Below are 15,315 nucleotides of genomic sequence, written 5' to 3'. Positions count from 1 at the left end.
CAAGTAAAGAAAATTCTCAAGCAGATTCATCTGTTTTGTCATTTCTTTGATTATTATTCAATTTATAAGTTCTTGCCCGCAATTTGATTTGCTGTAGAAGTAATTGGAAGGGAATGTTTTTTTTTTTTTTTTCATCTTTGGTCTTTTTCTTTTCTTTTCTTTTTTTCCCTTTTTTTAATTGTGGAATTTGTAGTCCCATAATTTTACGAAAAATGCATTTTACACAATTTTACCGAAGTCTTGCAGAATCTTCCACGATAAGCATAAAATATTTCCCAGTATGAACAAATAAAGACTTGTCTTCCTCATTATTACACAATAAAATTTGGTCTTTTGGTTTTTTTTGACTGAAGATAGATAATATTTATTCTCAATAATTCTTTAAAGAATATAATGAGTTTCAAATACTTTTCCACTGGCCATTTCCTTATTAATCATTATAAAGACAGCAAGTTACAATATGGTATCATTATAGCTTTTGCTACCTGTGACTTCCCAACTTGCGCTTAATGTATTTAAATATTTGAAATACTTGAAAAGGAAATTCAAAAAGCACTTTAAAAAAAGGTTTGCAAAAATTGGCCAAAACAAAATTCTAGATTAGCAAAGTTATCCCATTTTGTCGCAAATTTCTGGTGCAGTTTTGCCAAGTTATATTATTAAATCGAAATATAAAATAAAAATCTAAGTGATTTTGAAATGGATTTATATATTAAGAAGTCTTTTACTTAAATTTTAATAAAAAGGCCATTCGAATTGCTTAAGATGACTACCAAAAGTATTTGTTCAATAAGTTAAAAACATAACCTATATATAAAAGCTTCATGGAATACTATATCTGTGTGATTAAATCATTATTTACCTTTATTGCCTGGTGCAGGAACTTAGCAAGGAAACAACTTCATTATTTTTCCCTTTAATAATGTGTATATGTATTGACATTTTGCAGAATAGGCCATTACACCTAGATTTACCAAATATGGCACAGATATATTTTGTAAGGTGTAAATATGCACTTCAGTCTGAATTTTTTAAATTTTAATTATAATTGTAGGTAATTAAAAATTTAACAATTTTGGCTTTTTCTTTTTCCCCTATAATTCCCAAAATGGTGCAAAAACACTTTTTACACTGTCTTTTTAAGTTTACACTTTTTAAGTTGTCTTTTTCTGGATACTAATTTAATAATCTTGCTAAAGTTTGATATTTTTTTTCAGTATTTTTTGCCTAATTTATAAAAATAACATTGTTGATCTGAATTCAAGCTGTTTTTATTGTTTCATAAAGTAAATCATATCATTTTCTTTCATTGTTGAAAATAGGAAAGAATTGGGTTTGATATCTGTGCAGCTTAAATAATGAGAAAAAAAAATGAAGTTACGATACTATGGATATTAAGGTTGTTGATTTGAACAATTAGGACTTCAATATCACTTACATTGCATTACAGTCACTAGCTTTGAAAAAGATTTGATATACACAATGAACAAAAAATATGTAAGACTAATAAAATAACATGGATTTAATGTCTCTGAGAATTTTAATACTGTAAAATTTACTACTTAATAAAAACAGTTTAATTGAGTCATGAGGTTATATTTGACATTTATTCTCTAAAAAGCAAGCATGTTGTCAATTTTTCAAAATGAAAGTTATTTAAATACTTATTTAATTAAAAATTAACAAAAAAATTTGCTTTTTTTTTTTTTTTTTTTTTTTTTTTTTTGCATTAGCTTGGAGCAAATAATTTTACAAGAAATATTTTAATGGCCACTTGAAATTCAAAATTTGCTATTTTAATTATATTGATTATATTTTTGCCCTTGCTATTTTAAATATATTGATTCTATTTTTGCCCTATGTTTCTTTCAGTTGGTATTAATTTTTTAAAAAAATCAAGCACATTTAGATTATTGTTAAGTTTGAACTATGCTACCAACGTTTTTTAAATTTGTTTTATTTTATTATATATCTTTTTTTATAAGGTTTTCCTTAGCTTTCAGTTTGTGTTTTAACAATGCTTAAAAGTAAGTATAAGTCAGTTGTTCAAACAGAAGCAAGGAAAGGAAACATATGTTCACTGAAAGCAACTCCTTTAGCCCATGAGAAAAGAACATGCATTTTGCTTACTTCTAATGGAAATTTGGAGGAAATTATCCCCCCTAAAAAAATAGCATCATAATAAATTAAAAATCATCAAAGGATTATCAAGTAGCAAATTTTAATCCTTAATTATAAAATGACGTATTCTTTTTGTGTATTGTTTTTTATCTGTGCATGAATTAATCTATCATCTTTGATTTTGTTGCTTAGATAAGAATAATTTGTAATTTATTTCTTCACATGCAAAAAAAAAAACTGTTACATTATATGTTTTTTTAATTAATGTAACTGCATAAAATCTATTAAGTTCACAATAAATTAACAATATAAAATTCTTCTGATTTAAAATAACGATTTTTTTTTTTAAACATTTATGTGCTTAGTTAAGTTGATCTATAGATTAAGTTGTGCAAATACACAAACCTTGGAATTGATAAAAATTTATATGTTTTAAATATAAATAATACATTTCAAAAAATGAAAAATGGTGTATTTTACATTGATGAATATTGTCATTAATCAGTTTTAATTCTTTACAATTTTGAGCATGATTGTGTAGTTTAGAAAGATACTTTTTTGAAGTTCTGTTTATTTATTAAATTCAATTTAATTTTGTGTGGCATTTTTTGCAATTAAATGTTTTTGTTATATTTGTTATTCATAATTTTAATACTTTTCAGTGTTCACAAGTAATGATGGAAAAGGAATAATAACCTATAGACTGAAGACATTTAATTTGAAGTACATCTTTTTGCAAAGTACAGGATTTTTGTTCAAGGATTCGGCAAATCAAATTCAACGATTTGTTTGCTACAATAGATGGTTGAGGTAATGTTTAATAATGAATTTCTATTATATATTTGCACTCCAATATAGGATAGAGAACATTATTTACATGAAGTAATAAAGCTTTTCTGTATATGCTAATAGAGTAATAGAAAAAATTCATTTTATCTGCTTATCTTATCAGATCTGCTTTATAAGGTGAAATCCGTTTTGTTGATGTATTGAGATGCCACTTTGGGGGGGGGGATCAGGTGAAGAGATTCATACTATAGAATAGAATGGCTGATATAAATTTGCCATTCTTTGTAAGACTGGGATATGCTTAAAAAATATCATTTTTTCATTTCTATAAAAGCATGTAAAAAATAATTGAGTATTTCCAAAACTGACATTAACTATTCCATGTTTTATACAGTACTTTTTCTTCTTTATTAGACTAGAGTTTTGCAATCAAATTATGTGTTTGAAGTTTTATTACTGACATTATTATTCCATTTCTATTCTGTTAGTTCATCATTTTCACAATATATGCTTACGGTTATGTAACAGAATTTAACTGTATATGTTAAATTACTTGTGAGAATAATTAAAATACTCTGACGTTCATGGTTGCATAGTGATATTATCAACAAAAAATGTCCTTTGTTTCTTATAACGTTATTATAATAAATTAGTAATATATTTTAATTATCTTTTCGAAGCTCTTTGTCTCTCTTGTGAAACCATTACTACTTGCCACTTTTCTCTTTAACAGATCTTTTTATGATTTTTTAAGAGAAACAAATTGCACTTTTGCATTGATTTCAATATTTCTGGAAGCGAATTTTACTATTCTTGGGAGCAAAGTAAATGTGCTTTAAAATTTTTAATGGAGGTGCACACAAAAAACAATAGAAACAAATAAAAAACAATTTAAGATGAACGACTTTAGATTTCATGGGATACCAAATCCTACCAAAACTCATGCAGAATCTGTGTGATACATAAAGGAAATATTGTTTTTTCCTTGGCGGGGGGGGGGGACCAAGTATTTGGAGCTCAAATCTGGCTTTGAGATTGCCTATCATTTTAGCTTTTCTTTCTTATAGTTATTTCATTTTTGTTTTCTTATGTTAGAATAGCAACTATCATATCAGATAGTTGGAGATTGTGAGGCATAAATTAAAGTAAAAGGAACAAATTCTTGCTAGACTAATTTGTGGAGGGGGAAAGAGAGAGTTTGCATCAGTTTCTTTTTTCACCAAGATTTACTTATTAGAAAAAATATAAAAGAATTTTAATATCGGTAGAAAAGCATTGTGCTTCCTTTACAATGACTTGACTTTTATTATTATGGTGAGAGAAGTATTAATAATATAGCTGACTATAATAAAAACAAAGAAGCAAATAGAGAAAGTGTTAACAAAAAAATGTAAAATTTTCTTTACTTACCAGTTTTCCGACTTGATCATTGTCACCATCATTAGCAGCAGCAGCAACATTTCTTCTTTTGCATTTAATGCCTCTCTTTGTGATAGAATTTCAGATGCTAAATCCCTAATTTTGGGTGTTATCGCAGAACATTATTTACCATTTGCATATGGCTGCCATTTAGATAAATATTATTGAGATCTTAGCCTAAAGATTAAAAAAGCTCTAAAAATTTGTCATCAAGTAGAAATTGTGCATCCTAAAAATTGAAATTTGATGTTTCAGAAGCATTTTTAGCAACACTCTTTGAAAAATTTACAAACTGTGGAAATTTTCATTTAATTTAGATTCAGCTACAAGCAATAATATGAGTAGTTTCAGTGCTGGCAAGTTATTTTTCCCCTTCTGTGAAAGAGTTGCGATTGAACAATTTGGTTTTTATTAAATTCTGTGAAAAAAATTGCTGAAATTTCAAAAAACGCTGAGAGAAAAATAATTTTCTTGAAAAATCTCATTTGTTTTAATGGACTCATTCAGCCTGGGCCAGCCTTCTGAGGGGTGCGGCGGATGCTATGAACCGGGGCCCCAAAATGATCCAGAACTAAAATAATAATATGAACTATAATAGTGGAATGGAAAGAAGAGAAGAAGTAACTGTAACTTTAATAAGCGATGGGTTTGGAAATATATGTATTATTGTCTAATGCAAGTATACAACATATTACAAACCTAAGGCAATAATTTATCATTTACTTCACCTATTAAGTAAGATTGCATATAGTGTTTGAAAATTCAGACTATAAAATATTTAATATTGTTAGATCTTATCATGTTCATGGCAAGAACATATCCCTCTGAGTGTCAAAAAAGAAAATTAGCAGAAAAGAAAAAAAAAGAAGAAACACTAAACTTCAATCAGTCACAAGAAGATATATTTTCTTGTTTACAAATTAATTCTGGCAATGGAAATGCTTCAACCTCAGAAGTTACAATTCGAGCTTGAACTGGAGAAGAAAGTTCCTCAGAAACTATACAATCTTGTAAAGGAAGTGCAGAAGCTGTGAAGTTCATTGAAGAACTGTATATTTATATGAATATGATCGAATCAGAAAATAACGATGAAAGTGAAGATGACATATTTCATCTAGTGAATATAAGTTATCCATATTTATAGCTAAGTACTATAATAACGAATAAGTTTAGTTTAAAACCGGACCTATATAACACAAAGGATGTTTTGAGAAGAATCCTGAAGATAGGTAATTTTTCCCTAATTTGTTATTTAAAAAAAAAGTGCCAAGTGGTGAAACCCAGCTTCGCAGTTGGTTAATGTATTCAAAAACGCAAGACTCGGTATTTTGTTTTTATTGTATACTATTTTCAGAAAGATGTGGAAATGAACAATCTACATGATTTATACGATATTATAATAACTGGAGATAGCTGTCTGTCAAATGTAATTAAAGATCATGAGTGTCCTATTGGCCACTTTAAATCATTTGTTGTTTGGAAGGAATTACTAAAATGACTAAATTTATATTTGACTGTTGATAAAACAAATAAGTTACTATAAATTAAGAAACGGGATGACTTAACTATTGCAAAGAATGTGATTTATTCTAATTTGAGCATGCAGTAATCTTCCATTTCGAGGAAACCAAAAAATAATAGGAATCCCGAATAATGGAAATTTTTTAATCGAATTATTAAGTAAATACTATTCTGTGCCAATGAATCATATAAACAGAATAAAAAATTCAAAAGATAGAATTGTGCATCATTTAACACATAATCACAAGAACAAATTATTTCTCATTAGGAAATGAAATCTTTAATAAAATTGAAGATGGTACAAAAGCAACTGCATACTATAGTATCTAAATGTACTCCTGATATTCTTCATAAGAACAAATTTTAGTCATTATTAAGTATACAAATTTTGAAGAAAAATATAAACAATAAGTGAGTCATTTACTGGATTTATAGAAATAACTGATGTGTCTGGAGAAGGACTAGAAAAAATTCTATTGGAAATATTAAGTGAGCTTGATTTAGATATTCTGCAGTGTAGTGGAAATATAAAGGTGTAAAATCTAGAATAATTGTTCTAAACTTTCATGCAATTCATGAGATTTGCATTTAACACTTTTTTAATTTGTAATGCCGCTTCTAGCAGTATATATTGTAATTTTTTTAAATATTGCAATGTTTATATTGCTTATTTTCTGCAACTACAAAAAGAGGGGAAATTCTACAAAAATATTACTTTTGAATGGTTATACGACACTCGTTGGGAACCCAAAACAGATTCGGTTGAAACATTATATACATAGTTTGGACAAATTTGTAATATCCTAAAAGAATTTGTTGGTGCAAATACCACTCACGAAGCTTGAAAGTCTGTGGGATTTAAAACCAGAAGTGTCATTTATTTTATGTTTAAGAGTATCGTTTTGTAATATTGTCCAAACTTATCAATATCGATCAATTATTTTGATCAAAAGCAATTGTTCTTGATTGATTTAATTTTAGTCCATAAAACTGAAATCCAAAATGTAATACATTTTTAGATGAAGTGATAGCATGTAATTTGAATATTTCAGAACACTTTTCTGAAAAAGATTATTTTCCGAAATAGCAAGTTAAAGTTAGAAAACCCGATAGAGGAATTTAGATGCTATTTTTTAACAGTATAATTGATACTGTTATTGCACAAATAGATTTAAGAGTATTTCAAATTAATTCATATATTTCTAAATTATTCAGTCATTAGAAAAAGTGCTGAGACACTTTTTCAGCAAATTAAAAATTAATAAAGATTTGTCTTTGATCAAGCATTGTATGCAGAAGGCTTAAATGCACTTGCTATATTAAGCGTAAAAAAAAAAAAAATTGGAAAAAAATGGATTGTAATCTGAAAAAATTAATTTTTACGAAATAATTAATAGCAAAAATAAATTTGCAATAATAATATATGTTTGTATTTGTACTTTTTTTTTTTTTTTTTTTTTACTTTACAAAAATTTAGGGCCCCAAATAGTTTTTTGCACCCAGGCCCATTTATAGAGAAGGCCGACCCTGCATGCAGAGTTGTAAAGGGAACAAGAACTAGAAAAGAAAAGGCCCGTCATTTGTTGAATATTAATAGTGATTGATATCATATCCATAATTTCTGCAAAACTTTTGTTTGCATTTTGACTGTTGGCTTAAGAAATCAGCAAATTATTTTTAATAACATAAAATGGTCAACTGAATTGCAAAATGCTTTTTCAAGTATGTTCCATATTTAATTTGAAGTATATTTCTCCAATAAATGCTATGTCCCATCATTGGCTATCATACTATATGTTGCTGCAATTACAATTAATTCAGGCTAATGCTTTTCTCAGTAGCATTGATTAAACAGTGTACTAAATTTGTGAATTGCTATCAAATTTTAAATAAAATCTATTTCCCAGATTTTTTGTAACCTTTTTCTTTTTCCTCTTTGTCCAAGTGCAAATGAGCATGACAACCTCAAAACGCAATGTGCAACATTGGTAAAATTTGGGGAAATTTAAGGTGAAGTATAGATAGAGATCAAAATTTTAAGCTATGTGTGTTCAAGTTCACCATAATGTTAATCTGCATATTTGTATGCACATAAACACTATGTTAAATTTCATTTATGTGAGGGCTTTTTGTTAAATTATCATTTATCTGAAATCATAGTTCTGTCGCAAACTTTTGATTCATTTAATTGATCTAAAGTTTAGAAAGGCTATCATAAAGATGCTATACTCATGGAATTTATAGATTTCTTGACATAATCCCCTTTACTTGATTTCAATAATTTTAATATCAGAGAAATAAGATAAGATCAGCTTTTTTTTTTTTTTTTTTTAATTTCTTATTTAAAAACCATGAATTGAAAAAAAAAAAAAAAAAAAAGTGTGGAGAGTTTTGAAAATTTTGATTCTTTATTTTGTTCATGTATCTACTGAAAGAGGATTCAGTGTTAATAAAAATATTGAAGGGAGAAAATTGAATGAAAAATATCTTTCAAAATGTGTGATATATTAAGCAGTCTTTCAGGATCCACTAAATTAACATTACTAAATAGTTGAGAATAATGACAAACATCAGCCTTTTAAAAATATTAGCTATTTTGGAGGAAGAGTTGGTAAAAGTAATAGCTGCAAATGAGAAAATTGAATGAACTGGAAGAGTGGGGAAAATCTCTACAAAGAAATCAAATTTTTATTTACATATTTAATAAAGTTAGCACAAATTTTATATTTTAGATTAGTTTACTTATGTTAATCTTTTTTTGGAATTTTAAATTTTAATGAAGTAGCAATATCTTTTTTTTCTGTATAATTAAATAATTTAAAATATGCAATGAAAGTCTTTTAATAGGATTTTTCAAATGAAATTTTTATAAAAAAAACATCTAAAATAACAAACTGAATATTTTTCAATAACATGGAAACTAATTCCTAGTGATATTTTATGCTTATATATTTGTATAAAATTGAATACTTAATTTTTAAATTTCCAACTTAATTTATTTCATTGAAATTCATAATTTTATTATTATAATAATAATAATAAATACTGCATTAAAGTTAATTTTTATCTTCCTTAAAGGTACTTTAAAAGTACTTATTCTTTAAGATAAAATTAATCTATGCACCCTGCCTGTACAAACACATTCATTTTACTGGACTTCTGAATATTGATTATGTATCAGATTTATAAAACTTCTCAAAATTTCTGTTTTGATTTAAATTTTTATCTTGTAACATTATAGTTTTACCTTTCAGTTACTTTTTAATTACACCATTATTTTCTTAGATTAATTTCTCTAAAAAATATTTTAAGTCAGAAAATACTTGAATTTTAAGCACATTTGTATTTTACACTTTTTATTATTATTATTATTGGCAACTTTTGTTAATCAAAAATAATTTTTACTTTCTTGTACTTTTTCTGATAGCTTTTCTTTATTTTTAATAAAAAAAAAAAACCTTTATATTATTTGTCTCATGCCCTTAGTGAGATGTTTGTCAATTATATTAGTTCTTTAATGCATTTTTGGGACTGCTGTGCATTTAAAGGAAAGAAATGAATGGGAAATGCAAGCAACTAACTCTTTTCACCAAATTTAATTTTGTTAATTTTTAGAAAAGCAAGTTTGTACTTTATTTATCTAATATACTTAATTCGTTTATTTTATTTATTATCTTTTGACTTTAAATTATAATAATTAACATTGATAAAATGCCAGAGTTTCAAATATATTAAGCTAGTCAAACTTATTTTTAAAGTTGCTGATTAAAATAATGAATCTTTATTAGATGCTTTTGAATTAAATTTTGGAAAAAATTTTCATTCTCTAAACTGTATTTTATTTCCTTTTCAGTGATGAAGAAGGAGAGCGTGAACTCAAGAAATTTCAAGAACGATTTTCACCTGCAAGCTTTGCTGCAAGACAATTAGAAGCCCAGAAAAATAATTCAGAGAGCAAGATGGTGTGCTTGAACTCGCCAGAGGAAAATAGCATGGTTAATGGTAATTTAAATGACTCATCTTTTTCTGCTCATTCTATTGATGTAAATAGGGATTCCAATAATATGAGCATGCCAGTTGCTAAACGTACCAAAAATATAAAAAGTCCTATAAATGAGTTGAATGGTAATTTGAATGGAAATATCTTGGGGAATGATTATAATGTGGAAAAAATGGAAGTATGCTCTTATTATCAAAGTGCAGATTTGATTTCGTGGAAAAAGTATGTGAAACAAGAAAAACATATATATGATACTTTACCCCAGTCTTTAAACTCCCATGAAAAAAAGCAAGATCTAAGTTTGACACAATTTTCTAATAATTATGCTATGGATGGAAGTGATATCACCTATTTTAATACAAGAAATGGAGATGTTAATTATGAATTATTTCAAGAAGAAAAGATGCCACCTTATGCAGATGTACAGTTGCAAGATCCTTACAACACACAAACTAAACAGATGCCTTCATCTGTACAGCCATGTGCTAGCTACTCATATCAGGAACTTCCTTCTGATCATCGTTCAAATTTTGAAAATCTTATGCCATCTCGTATGAGTTTTTATAAAGTGACAGATAATGGCTCTTACAGTAATATAATGGATATGCGAAGTGACCAGTATAACTCAACTTCACCCACTGTACCTTTTGTAAAAAATAACTTGAAGAGTCACTCATATGACCACTGCAATACTAGGCAAATTAGATTACTCGATAGTGATTGTACTCATCAAAATGGCAATTCATATCATTTGAATTCATCGGAGAATGGTGCTTATCATAATATCCAGTCACCAAAAATCGCTACTTACAACAATAATTTTTCATCTAATGGAGATAATATGTATGGCAGTGTTAACACATATGGAAAAAGTTTAACTAAGCATGATGCATTTGGATTTCAGAAAGTTATTAATCCAAAAAACGCCATGTTAAATTGCCCTGAAAGTATAAATTGTAGTAAAAGTGATGATTCAAATATCTCCAGCATTTTTTCTACTCTATCTAGTAGAGATAAGTGGGAATTGCTCAATAGTTCATGCGACTCTAAAAATAGGAATAAATCGTTTAATGTTGAAACAATAAATTCCAAGGATTCTAGATTACAGCATGCTATGTTAGAAACATATTCTGAAACAATCACTAGTAATGGTGATCTGTGCGAGAAGTCAACAAATCAATCATGTATAGCAATTCCATCAACAAATCATGAGAATAGTTTTGATTATAAAGTTAGCCAAAAACTGTACAATGAGCTTGATATGTTTTTTGAGAACTTTTCCGATTGATTCTGCATAAAATGAATGTTCTTTGTAACTTGCACAATAGCTTTATTAGGTTTAAAATGTCAGTTTTTTTTCTTTCATGTTTTGCCTTTATCCTTCTTTCAACCTTCTAAGCCAGCACTTTCTCATCTAAAACCCAAACTGACTATTTAATTAAATTTTCTGTAAAATAAAATAATATCAGTGATTCTAATTTAATTTTTTAGCATAGATCTCTCCCCCCCCCCTCCCTTCAGTTTACCTTATCTTTTAAAGAAATATAATATTTGAATTGCTGGCTGCTACATGGTGCTAGGTTGGTTAAATGCAATAATGCCCAGAAATGGAAGTTTGACATTGAAATTAATAATGATATTTAAAAAAAAAAACTTCAGAATTATATTGCTGTTGGTATTGAATATGAGCTCATGATTACTAGTTAAAGTGTTGCATATTTTTCCTTTAAAATAGGAAAGGTTTTAATGACTTCACAGTGCAATATTGTAAGGCTGGTACTATATCATGAATATTTAGTCATAGTAATAATTGTTCTTTTTAAAAGAATTTCATTAAAAAATAAATTATTGTTGAAATTATATATTACAAATTTATACACATATTTGAAGCATTTTAGCTGACGATAAAACTGTGATCATCTTTTAAGAGCTTTATTGGAAATATTTTAATCTAAAAGTTGCTTCAGATTCATATATATATATATATATATATATATAAGTGTTCATGAATTGCAGGGTAGAATAATAATGGTATATTTTTAAGAAATATTACAGATATCTATATTAATATATGAATAACAAATTTGATGGAATTATACTAAAATACTGAGGAATCATTATATGATGATCATTTTTATTATGGAAATAAAATGTTGATTAAACCTTACAAGAAATTTTTTTTAGTGTATCAAAATTGTCATAGAATAATTATAAGTCGTTTTGTGTGCATCAATGGTAAGAGAATTTTTTTTTTTTTTTTTTTTCCTTAATACTTTCAAAATAAAGAAATTTGGGTTCAAATTTTTAGAATTGAATTCATCTAAAATTTCACACTTTTTTTTATTTGAAAACTGGTTGTATTTAATAAGCATGTGACAGTAATAATACTTTTGCTGTAAAGTCTTTTAACCCTTTTGAAATTTTTGTTTTTGAATATATATCAAACTCTTTCATATACATAAAACATTTAACTAAAACATATATCTAATGAATTCCCAATGTATTTTAAATATAAATTCAAAATTTTCTAAGCATATAGTCATTTAAAGAATTGCATGCTTTAAAAAAATATGCAGAATTTTTGTGAAAATCTAGATTCACATGGTGCTATAGAGGACCAAAATAAAAATGCCCTTATGGTGGCTACGAAATAAATATTTTCCACCAAAAAATATTTCAGAAATAGATAAAAAATATTAAATATTTCCCAATTCCTGAACTAAGTTTTTTTTATCCAGTTGTTAGCATATTCAAAATTGAGTTAAATGATAATTTTATTGTTTTGATCTGCCTCTTTTTTTTCTTGTATTTTGTGGGGAATTTGAAGACTATATAAGAATTAATTTTTATGCAAAAATTTTATTTTATTTTGTGTAATTTAACACAAAGAATAAATTTATATTCTTAACATTACTTTGTGCATGATTTAATTTACTTTTAAAGGCTGCATATTTATGTAGCAAAACAAAGTGAAAGTAGATAGGTCTTAAGAGATTTCTGAGTTTGCTTATTTGAACTAAATATTTCATACTGAAATGGGTTTGTATAAAGCATATTCATAGAATGTGTCTTTGTGTGATATTCAGTGTACAGCATATATTTTGAAATGTTTTTTTTTTTTTAATTTCTTAACATGTTTTATAATAATAGGTTATATTATAAAATTTATTATGAACTTTCTAATTATGAAGTAATAATTCGGTTTTTTTACATGTTTCAAATTTGATATAATGAAATGTATTATTTGTACTCGCTTTGAATTTTAAAATCATTTTGTAGAACTATTATTTATTAACTATAATCATGTTATTTAGTGTTTTTGAAATTCTTTTCTTAATGTGATATGTTTATTAAAATGAGAAAAATGAATTCATCCTCATTGGTGGTAATTTCAAAATAGTCATTTTATGCAGTTTCACAATGAGATGACTGACTTATTATGAAAGTTATATTAAGTAGAAATTAGTGCAGTCATGTTATGTTTATTTAAATGTTTATTGTGTAATGAAAGCTGAAAAGAAAGAATTCTGCCGAATGAAATTTTTATGTGATCTTCATGGGTAATTTTTTTTTTTTTTTAATAAAATCATTTTTTAAGAAAAATGTATTTTCAATTTTGATTCTTTAAAATTTTTAAACAAAATTAGTGCAAGCAAATTGAATATATGAAAAGAAACTTGAAATATATTAATCTTATTATTAAAATATATTAAATAAGTGTTGTATTGTGAAATGGTCTTGATTTTTCTTAATTCTCTGTTTTAAAAATATTTCAAAATTCTTTTTATCTGTTTTTCTTTAAAATTTCCCCACCCCTACTTGTAATGTATGTTGTTGAAGAATGAAAAGTATATAATTTATTTGAAACCATTTTGCATCCTAATCTCTAATTATATGTATTGGTGTAACAAGAAAACTTTGCGTCACAAATTATCTGTGATTTATATATATATATATGTATAGAGAGAGAGAGAGAGATATATGTTTTATATTTTCCATTCCTGGAAGATTTTGTTGTCTATATTAGAAATATAAAAGTTTAATTGCAGGCAAATTAAAAGATGAAAGGTTGTAATCATTTTATTTTTGTTATTGTTTGTTTAAAGTCTAGAGAATTGAATTGTTTATTATTCAATTTGTTTTTTTCATTGCACAATTCTGTGATGGTCTGTATCAAGGCTAATTGTTTTTTAAAAACCGGTTTTTTTTTTTCCTTCAATTTGGGAAATTAATTTTTTAAATTTTGGCACTTATTTTCAATTTACAGTTACATCTCACTATTTGTTATTGATAAGATAAAAAGACAGGATTAAGTTAAATTTGAATGATCATAATTGCCTTTTTGTGTAAAACTTTGTTTCTTCAAGGTTTTATTAAACACCATTTTTTTTTTTTTTTGTAAAAAAAAAAAAAAAAGAAAAGAAAATTTGTCAAGACATAATTATCAAATTTATTTTAATAAAAAAAAAAATATATGCTTTTTAAAAATTATAGTACTGACTAAACTAAATATTCACTTAAAACAAATTTTATCAATGTTTTATATAAATTTTCCCTTTGTAAGACATAATATTCATTGCATGTAATTTTCTGTTGATTGATTTATATATCTATTTATATAGTTAATATTCAAAAACCGGTTTTTCAAAAGTCATTTTAAGGATAAATAATTTCTACATCATAAAATCTGTTTATTCATATTCTTTGTTGATTTGTATGTTTTGTTTTATTTTCGTTGATTTTGAAGATATTTTTACAATTTTATGTGGAACAATGTTTTTACGACTACCTCTATATAGTGTAGTAAAACTGTATTTTGGTACAAAAAATAATTTTCACCCAAAGTTCAAAGAGCAAAATGTTAATAATTGTACATAAAGGAGAAGTATGATACATAAAGAAAATATTGCATGTTCCATATTTTCTTGTCATTTTCTGTATAATGTTGATATTGTGTGCTGATAACACTCTTTTTCTGTTTCTTGTCATTCATTATCTCAAATTATTCATTACTTTATAGAGTAAATAATTTAATGACAAGTCTGAATCAGTTCTTATGTTATTGAGGGAGAAGAGTATCATGCACATTGTCTTTCAGAATAAAGCCATTTGTTTGATTTATTAAAAAATCATATATATTAACTAGTATTGGAATGTTGTGCTCCTTTTTTTTCCTACAGAACTTCGGTTAACTCTTAAAGCCATATTTTTTTTTTTTTTTTTTTTTTTTAATCAAAGTGAGGTTAGCGTTTCAAATCAAATAAAAGCAAGCTAATTTTTTTTTAAATGTTTGTTTCTTTTAAAATCATTCATTTTTCTAATAATTTCAAAATGCTTGCATCATTATTATATGCAAGTTGTAATTTTATACTGCTTGTACAACTTTTTGTTACATAAAAATATTCCAAAAAAAAATACAATTTTTATTCTTTGCTTAATCATCATAATTATTCAAGCAAATCTCA

The 15,315-nt window shown here is 26.0% G+C and overlaps 1 protein-coding gene across 3 annotated transcripts in view; it reads left to right on the top strand.

Moving 5' to 3' along the window:
• LOC129989973 (circadian locomoter output cycles protein kaput-like) overlaps positions 1–15,045 on the top strand; it is a 147,931-nt gene extending 132,886 nt beyond the window's left edge. For all 3 annotated transcript variants that reach the window (XM_056098114.1, XM_056098113.1, XM_056098115.1), the window contains exons 11-12: positions 2,784–2,931; positions 9,704–15,045. In XM_056098114.1, the coding sequence (XP_055954089.1) occupies positions 2,784–2,931; positions 9,704–11,138 (1,583 nt within the window). In that variant the 3' untranslated portion in view covers positions 11,139–15,045. The remainder of the gene's footprint in view (positions 1–2,783; positions 2,932–9,703) is intronic.
• The last annotated feature ends 270 nt before the right edge of the window (positions 15,046–15,315 follow it).

Source organism: Argiope bruennichi, chromosome 2, assembly GCF_947563725.1.
Source record: "Argiope bruennichi chromosome 2, qqArgBrue1.1, whole genome shotgun sequence".
Lineage (NCBI taxonomy): Eukaryota > Metazoa > Arthropoda > Arachnida > Araneae > Araneidae > Argiope > Argiope bruennichi.
Note: the sequence above shows the minus strand (reverse complement) of the source record. Positions and strands in the feature narration are given on the sequence as shown.